The sequence below is a fragment of the Triticum urartu genome, chromosome 5A (assembly GCF_056163025.1).
Source record: "Triticum urartu cultivar PI428250 chromosome 5A, HENAU_Tu73, whole genome shotgun sequence".
Taxonomy (NCBI): domain Eukaryota; kingdom Viridiplantae; phylum Streptophyta; class Magnoliopsida; order Poales; family Poaceae; genus Triticum; species Triticum urartu.
The window spans coordinates 647600035-647608990 of record NC_141877.1 but is presented as its reverse complement, the minus strand read 5'-3'; the positions used below and the strand labels follow the sequence as shown (position 1 = coordinate 647608990).

At 43.4% G+C, this 8956-nt stretch overlaps 1 protein-coding gene across 5 annotated transcripts; it reads right to left on the bottom strand.

Annotated features, from left to right (window-relative positions):
- Window positions 1–3614: 3614 nt before the first annotated feature.
- Window positions 3615–8028, bottom strand: LOC125525994 (early-responsive to dehydration stress protein (ERD4)). 5 transcript variants are annotated; one of them, XR_007291503.2, is made up of 3 exons: window positions 5520–8028; window positions 4535–4697; window positions 3615–4431 (listed from the first exon to the last, which is right to left on the bottom strand). XR_007291503.2 is itself a non-coding variant. In XM_048691010.2 (2 exons), exon 1 carries the CDS (start codon window positions 7914–7916, stop codon window positions 5532–5534), a length of 2385 nt encoding a protein of 794 aa, XP_048546967.1. In that variant the 5' UTR covers window positions 7917–8028; the 3' UTR covers window positions 3615–4697; window positions 5520–5531. The 5 variants fall into 5 exon arrangements, 1 of the variants encoding a protein (XP_048546967.1); XR_007291501.2 differs by having other exon boundaries at window positions 3615–3921; XR_015603004.1 differs by having other exon boundaries at window positions 4575–4697.
- Window positions 8029–8956: the final 928 nt, after the last annotated feature.

Sequence of the window (8956 nt, the reverse complement as noted above, 5' to 3'; positions counted from 1 at the left end):
TGGGGCTCGGATGTATAGAGATCAATGAATATGCCCTGAGGATGAGCACAAAATTAAGAGCAAGCGGTCAGTGTTATCAGATGAATTGAAGTGATTCATATTGGTAAGCATTGGTTCTTGCTATGGTTGCCATGAACACATACAGAAGAGGTGGCATCATTGGAGGATTAGCTACTTCTTGAGAGCAGATTTAAGATTTGGCCTGTTTTTAGTTGTTGATTTTTTTTTGAGGTGGCTACCCGCTTATTCCAAACGGTACATTTAAGATTTGGCAACTTGTCTAATTAAGCTGAAACATTAGAAATGGCCTAACATAACAACATTAACACCCGAGTAACTTTACCTATTGAGAATAGCAAAACTAGTACTCCCTCCGTTTCTAAATATAAGTCTTTTTTCTAAACTACGGACCATATACGAAGCAAAATGAGTAAATCTACACCCTAAAATTTGTTCTATCAGTTTTGCTAAAGCACATCTAGATATGCCATAAGTATTGCACATCTAAGTCATATGTCATTAATCTTACATTGAGACTCGTGTGAATATTTTCTTTCTCTTTTTTCTTTTTCTCTTTATGCTTGATTCACTCACTTAGATGTGCAATAACTAAAGCACATCTAGATGTGCCCTAGACACACCCTATATCTATATACATCCGTATGTAGTCCATATTGAAATCTTTAAAAAAGCTTATATTTAGAAATGGGGGAGCAGTGCCTATTTGGGACAAACATGGTTAGACTGCCCACCTTTCATTTACGTGCACTTCAACTACATCATCATCATATACTCCCTCCATTCACAAATATAAGATGTTTTGAATATTTCAATATGGACTACATACGGGCTGAAACAAGTGAACAAACAGTCAAACACACTAAAGCGTGTGCCTGTATACACCTGATTCAGAAAAGAAAAGGTTAGAACTTCTTGTAGTACTTATGAACGGAGGGAGTACTAATAATTAATTAGGAAAACGAGAAACTCTTAAGCAAAATTGTAAAATGATGAGAGAAAAGCAAACAAAAGCATATCCAGGGTACTCCCTCCGTTCTAAAATAGATGACCCAACTTTATATTAACTTTGTATTAAAGTTAATACAAAGTTGAGTCATCTATTTTAAAACGAAGGGAGTATGAATGAATGAATTGCATCTGCAGCTTCACATCGGAAAACCCCAAAGAGAAAGAGACAGAGAGAACCCCAATGAGCGATACGGAAACCCCGGCGGCAGAAATTAAACGAACGATCCGCCTGATGGATGCTGGTTGAAACTCGTGTTGCTGGTGGAGGATGACGGTGGGATGGTGGATGGGTCACCGCGCTCCAAAGGGCCAGGAAAATGGTTGACTCGAGAATAATCCACGGCGAGAAACGATGGAGCCAGGGTTGCGTACCAGCAGAGGAAGGAAGGGAGGGAGGAGGCAATCCACCGCCACGCCGGTCCGGTGGCCAGTAGAAGGCCTCGCTCGCTCGTTTGCTGTGCGGCGTCGCCGTGGGAAGAAGAAGAATGCGAGGGATTTTGGGGGAGGGGGAGAGGAAGAGAAGGGACGACGAGAGGAGTGGGGGGTTTTCGGGGTTCCTGCGTGAGCCCGCGCCCGAGGTTAAGTGGCGTTTTGAGGTGATGGGACCTCTTCTTTTCTACTACAGTACCTTCGTCCTGATTTATTAGTCTTCATCATATTTTGTGTGAAATTTTGATCATAAATTTAACTAACAAAATATTAATGCATGTCAACAAAAATAATATCATTTAAAACTATGTTCAAATACAAATGTAACGACATAAATTTTTATAACGTGCATTAACATTTTGTTATGTTTTATTTTTAGTCAAAATTTGACATAAAATACAAAGAGACTAATAAACCAGAAGGTATTACTAGTAGTATCTTGGTGGCTTTTATTTTTTCCTGTTGGCTCAGTCGGTTGGGGTGGTATTTTCACCTCGGTCGCCGTCCGATCTTGACTAGAATGATGAGCTTGGTACCTACATGGCACAAAACAACCGCACGCAATATATTTTTTTCTTTGTTTTTAAACATAAGCAGATACCAATATACATGCATCCCTACGAATGCACGCACTCACACTCATCTTTATGAGCACTTTCGAATATTGAGCCAACACAATATCTTAAGATTGACAAAGCCATTGCAGACACCAACAAGAACATCTCCCATTGAACAAACATCACCGGGAAGTCCGAAATAAATCCAGAAAAATGTGCAGCACAACACTTTCTTGTTTTGTGTATGCAACATCATCGCAGATATTTGTCACCGTAATCCACCAAAAACCACCCAAAATTGTTGTAACATTCAGAATGTCTATGCAACAAAAAATTATGAGCATTCAACAAACCCCCGCAGAAAAAAAAACGTTTAAAATGAGTGCCGTTTAAAATGGGCCAGGACGCACGCAGCCTCTATGCACAGAAAGTGCCTGGGTTTATTATTTTTTGACAATTCGCAAACAAGTTGTCATCTCCACGGAACTTGAAATCTTAAACTGAACGTGAGTTACTTGCATGCGGGTATCTTTTTCAGATTTCTTGGATGAGTGGAAAACAATATTTTCGAACAACCTACCGAGTTTGTACAAGTTTCATATGTGCTCACATAGCCCCCTAGAATGTAAGATTCGCCGAGTGGATTTTACATTTAGATGAAAAAACAACACGACCAATGGTTCAGCCTTGCAACTACTATTGGCAAGAGAACAGCTATTTTCAGCCACCAACAGCAAGAGCGGAATACAAGAAAAAGAAAAGGAAAAAAGGTGCGTGATCAACTAAATCTGGTCAAGGTGCACAACATCAGACTCTCTCATAGCTCAATCATAACCTCTGATGGAAATAGCGGTGCCTAAGCGGCACTTATTCGCTAGGCGACAGCCAAATACCTCGCGTAGGACATCAGCTGAAGCCTAGGCGGTATATGTAAGAATTTGTCCACTCCACCGAGAAATCATGTCATATGGTACTGACAGGCCAATAATGTACTCGTTTGAATGCTCTTAGCCTAAATACATGCCTATCAAGTCAAAACTATATGGCCGCCTATACACTTACACGCTAGCGCTTTATTGAACCTTGATCATATAACCAAAAAAGTCAGATAAGACCAGAACCATATTGTCTCTGATTACATGCAGACAAAAGCATCAATACAAGAACACTGGTAAAGAAAGGTACAGGAACAGTAAACTGCCAAATGGCCAAAGATACATATGAGAAAAGATGAAAAGGGAAGAGAAACCTGGAACCAGGAAGTCAAGGTATAATTATGACATATATGCTCATGGTACTGATGTTTGCGAAGCTACATCAAAACTTCAGGAGTTACCGCATAGTTAGACTGTCACAACTCACAGTGCATAAGATAGCTCTCAGCATTAAAAATTTCTTAAATCCTAAACAGAACAATAATTCTCTTATGGTTGGGACATTCTAACACAGAAGAGATGGAAAGAATAAATGTAGCATGCACTGATACATCTGATGCGGTTGTGCCTTCGCGTCAGATGGGCGCAATTAAAGGAAAAAATCTCTTAAGATGGTGAGCTAATCATGTAGGAATAGGATAACACCAGATATACTCTCATGGAATTTCTGAATGGCAGCTCATGCTTTCATGGTCCAAATTGAAGTGTATGTCATTTCAAAGTTCCAACACAACAGTTCCAGCTAGAAAAAAAAGGAGTTATCCTAGATTACTGTACAGAAACAACTGAGAGTCGTACAATGCGAAGCTCCGGTGATACTAGATGTCTGTCATGAAACAAGTGTGTATTGACCTCGAGTTCTTCAGGATTGATACAGATTCCAATCCAGGACAGGCTACGAAAAAACTTCATAATCCGTTGGACCATCTACAAAGCTATTTAGCTCTCTGTGTCTCTATTAACAAGGATGGCTGGAAGCAATCAATATACGAACAATGGTTAATAAAGATACAAACACAGCAAATTAACAAATATATGAAGACTGGTTAATAAAGATACAAACACAGCAAATTAATTAATGGCCTAACATTCGAATGAGAAAAGGTGAGAAGGGGATAAACCTGGAACAGGGATGTCAGAAAAACCAATGGTATATCAGTACACTTGTGGCACATCATGGTACTAAACTACCAATGTTTGTGAAGATGTATAAAAACTTCAGAAATTACGGTGTAGTTTGACTTCGCAATTCTCACAGTACATAAGGTAGCTCCCAGTGTTAAAAATCACTTAAATCCCAAACATAACAATAATACTCTTATAGAAGATCCTAACGCAGCATGCACTGATATATCTGCTATGGTTGGGGCTTTTTGAACTAGATGCAGGCAATTCCAAGAAAAAAATCTCAAGATGATGAGTTGATCATGTAGGATAATGCCTGATGCCTTGGCATCGAATTTAAGATAGACAGCTCATGCCTACATGATGTAAATGAAGTGTTTGTCATTTGCAAAACAAACAGTTCCAGCTAGAAAAAAAAAAGAGTTAATACATAACAGTACAAAAGAATGAGAGCTGTACAATGTGAAGCTCCAGTGATACTAGGCGACTTTGAAATGACCTTGAGTTTTTCCTTCAGGATTGATACAGATTCCAATCCAGGTCAGGTTGTGAAAAAACTCCATAATCTGTTGGACTGTCTACAAAGCTATTTAACTGTCTGCGTCTCTATGAACAAGGATGGCTGGAAGCAATCGATATAAACACAATGGTTAATACAGAATTACAGATACAAACAAAGCAAATTAACAAATATATGAACACTGGTTAATAAAGATACAAACACAGCAAATTAACAAATATATGAGCACTGGTTAATAAAGATACAAACACAGCAAATTAACAAATATATGAACACTGGTTAATAAAGATACAAACACAGCAAATTAACAAATATATGAACACTGGTTAATAAAGATACAAACACGCAATTTAAACTAATGGCCTAACATATGAATGAGGAACAGGGATATCAAAAAAAACGATGATATATCAGTACACTTGTTGCCCGTCAGGTACCAAACTACTAATGTTTGTGAAGCTACATCAAAACTTCAGAAGTTCACAGTATAGTTTGACTGTCACAATTCACAGTGCATAAGGTAGATTCCAGTGTTAGAAATCTCTTAAATCCCAAACATAACAATAATTCTCTTACAGTTGGAACACTAACACAGAAAAGATGGAAAGAATAAATGTGGCATCCACTGATATATCTGCTGCGGGTGGGGCTTTTTTGCGTTAGATGGAGGCAATTACAAGAAAAAGAATCTCAAGATGATGAACTGATTATGTATGATAATGCCTGGTGTTTTTTTCATGGAATTTAGATAGACAGCTCATGCCTACATGATCTAAAAGTGTTTGTCATTTCCAAAACGAACAGGTCCAGCTAGTAGAAAAAAAAGGAGTTAATCTACATCAACTATACAAAAGAACAAGAGAAGTACAATGTGAAGCTCTGGTGATAGTAGATGACTTTGAAATGAAACAAGTGTGTATTGACCTTGAGTTTTCTTCAGGATTGATACAGATTCCAATCCAGGTCAGGTTGTGAAAAAACTTCATAATCCGTTGGACCATCTACAAAGCTATTGACTGTCTGCATCCCTTCTAACAAGGACGGCTGGAAGCGATCACTTCCAGACGGCAGCAACTTATAGAACACTAACAGCCCAAGAGTACATATAGCCTGTAGCTTCATGGAATCACCCTGGACTGCGAAGAAGAGCAACATAGCAGCAAGAAAGAAGATGACACAGAATTGCATGATGCACAGCACCCTATCCATCAGCTTCCCATCATTGCCTGCAGGAAATCCTCTGACTCTGTACACGAACAGGAAATTGTACTTGTCCACAAGGTAACGGTAGCCAAAGTATACTGCACCGACAGGAACCACAAGCGGAGCAAACAGTGAGTAGATCATCGTGAGCGCGAATATTGTGATGTCAAATGCATAGTATTGTGCAAAGTCGAATTTCTGCTTTGGCATGTGGAAGCTCCGGTTTATTGGGTACATGGAAAGATCATGCCCCTCGAAACCATTCAGAATGTCACTGTCTTCTCTCTCAGACATTAGAGGCGATACCAGACCATTTGTTTCTTCGTCATTGTTCATAGATCTGTATTCCTCATTTTCTTCAGGGACCAACTGGACCATATCATTCTTTCTGAATTTCTTCAGTATATGCTTTATCCAAGGGATTGGAGCCAGCAGATCAAAAGATATTCCCAGAAAGGTGCATGTGATTAAGAACGCCAGGGAAGAAAGTGAAGATCTCGACAAGAATGATGGGCTCAGGTAATGTTCAATCTGCTTGCAATCAGCACTATCTAAGTAGCACCGTCCCATGCTAAGAATCCAACTTTCAAGCGACGATTCCACCAGCGCACGCAACAAGATGAGATTAACAAGGAAGAAGCAAACCATCTTCAGCAATGCAGCTCTCTGCTCCCCCGACACTGTCAGATGGAACTCAAACTTGGAGAAGTATGACAGTACTGATGGGATGATAATATACATGCTCACGAAGATGAGGACATTGGGTAGAAACTGAAAGATTATTGTCCAGAACCAGCTTGAGCCTTGAAGCCAAACAATCCATGATTTGGCACTATCCATAGCCTCCACATTGATGATCCGTGCTGCGTTTTGCATTCCACTGAGTATTGACAATGGTGAACTGAAGAACAGGAGCATTACAATGAGGCAGGTGTTAACCGCTATCCGCCGCAAGGCTAGTGAGGTCTTGTTCATCCCAAGGTGATTCCAGTAGATATCTGATGCTGGTGGCGCCCTCTCCACTCTCCATCGGCTCCTCTCAAGCTGTAGCTCCATCACTGGGAAGAACCTGCCAATGGGTGTCTTCTTCCTTTCCATCCGGAAATCTCTCACAGCCTTGTTTGCCGTGTACACATCCTTGAACACAACGAAAGCTATGCCAGCACCAGGCGCACGCCCTTCCTTGTAATCCGACAGCCTGCTCCCAATCACGAGTTTCCTTGTCTGCAGCTTCCTTAGCCTCTCATCATCAGTAAACCCGAACCTCTGCGCGGCCATTGCCCACAGCTCTTTGCATCTCCTGACAAGCCAGTGCGCTTCTAACTGCCCCGATTCGTCCTGCACAAACTCGTCAAACAGGCTGCGGGCGTCCATCTTCGCCTCCAGCCAGGAGATCTTGTTCCGGACCTTCCCCCACTCGTCGGCGAGGTACTCCAGCGTGCAGAGGTCGAAGGGCACAATGACGCGGTACACCTTGCCGGGGTACTTGTGCTCGAAGTACTCCTTGAGGGGGGCCTTGTCGGCGGCGAGCGCCCTGGGGATGCCCTGGATCATGATGGTGAAGACGGCGACGGAGCTGGAGTTGGGGTCGCTGGGGTTGCCGTTGCCGTCGCGGAAGCGGGTGATGCGGAGGGCGTCCTCCATGCGGGAGATGCCGAGGTGCGCGATGGCGACGACGGCGGCGGTGAGGAGGAGGTGGAGCCAGAGCAGCGGGGAGGCCCTGGGGATGTGGGAGATGGTGGTGGCGGCGAACTGGTCGGCGATGGCGGCGTCCCCGGCGAGCAGGTTGAGCGGGAGGGCCGCGGCGAAGGCGGCGGCGGAGACGGCGGCGAGGACGAGGAAGGAGGCGCGCTCGAAGAGGAGGAACTGGGCGGCGTCGGCGCCGCAGTGGAGCGCGATCTGCGGGGCCGTGGCGTGGTAGACGGCGAGCAGCTTGGCGGCGAGCGCGGAGGGCCCCGGGATGCGGCGGTGGTCGAAGCGGAGCTTGACGAGGAGGAAGAGGAGCACGCAGGAGGCGGCCCCCACCGCCGAGATGTTGACGAGGTACTGGATGCTGCCGTACCACGCCTCCGGCTCCCCGCCCGCGGCGTCCTCCGGCGACGGCGCGCCCGGCCCCATCGGCTCGCTCGCCGGAAACCCTAGCTGGATTTCTCGCCGGCGGTGGAGATGCCTCGCCGCCTCCGTTGGTTCGTGGACGGGGGTGGGGGTGGGGGTGGGGCTGGGCGAGATCCCGACGGGAGGGGACGACGGGCGGGCTTGCCTACCCGTGCCGACCCTACCCGCGCCGTGGTTTGAGTCGCTGCCGGGTGGGGACGGCGGGGAAACGTGTTGTTTTCCTTCTTGTGTCTTCCGGGAAACGGTGGCCGCGTCAAGAAAATACTTCGAGGTTAAGGTGACTAGGACTCATGTTACTTGTGGCCCACTTGTTAGTGAGTTTAGCTTTATTTAATGATGATGATATTTGTTTTGTATTACTAGTACTTGCTATAATCAAGGTTTGTTCCCAATAAAACTAGTAGGGTTTGTTGAAGTTGCTCTCAAAAGGAGGTTCTTCAATTTTGTCTAGTTTCACGGATGCTTATTCTTTTCTATTATCGCAGGGAGATTATAACGTGTAATAATTGTAATAAAAATACGAATATCTTATACCAGCGGCGTAAGCTACGGATGTAATTTGGCTCCAACAATTAAGCATAATGGCTAGGACATGGATCCATGTATTACATCAGTATCAGTTCATTAATAACAGACATTACAAGCGGAGGTAACATACAGAATTATGTCAGAAAACCTAACGAGCGCAGACAGTACAGTGTTTGGCTCTGAAGGTGACACGGATGCTTGGAGTGCTTGGTGTCCATAGAATGCGATTCAAGGGTATCTCTTTGCATGTTGTGCACTTTAGGTATATGTTCTACCCAACATTCTCAACCAATGATATGGACAACTAGGTATCTTTTTTATCAAGTAGCACGTAATTTTGGTTATTGTCATGATGTCCTTTACAAAGGCTTTCACTATTGCAATAGATGTTGTCTCATAAACGGGTATACATGCCAAGTCATTTTTTCGTACAAACGTAGTTGTGAGGTTCTTGGGGAAAGAACTCGTGCGTTATATGTGAGTGTGTTAGGTAATCTAATAATAATGGAAAGAGA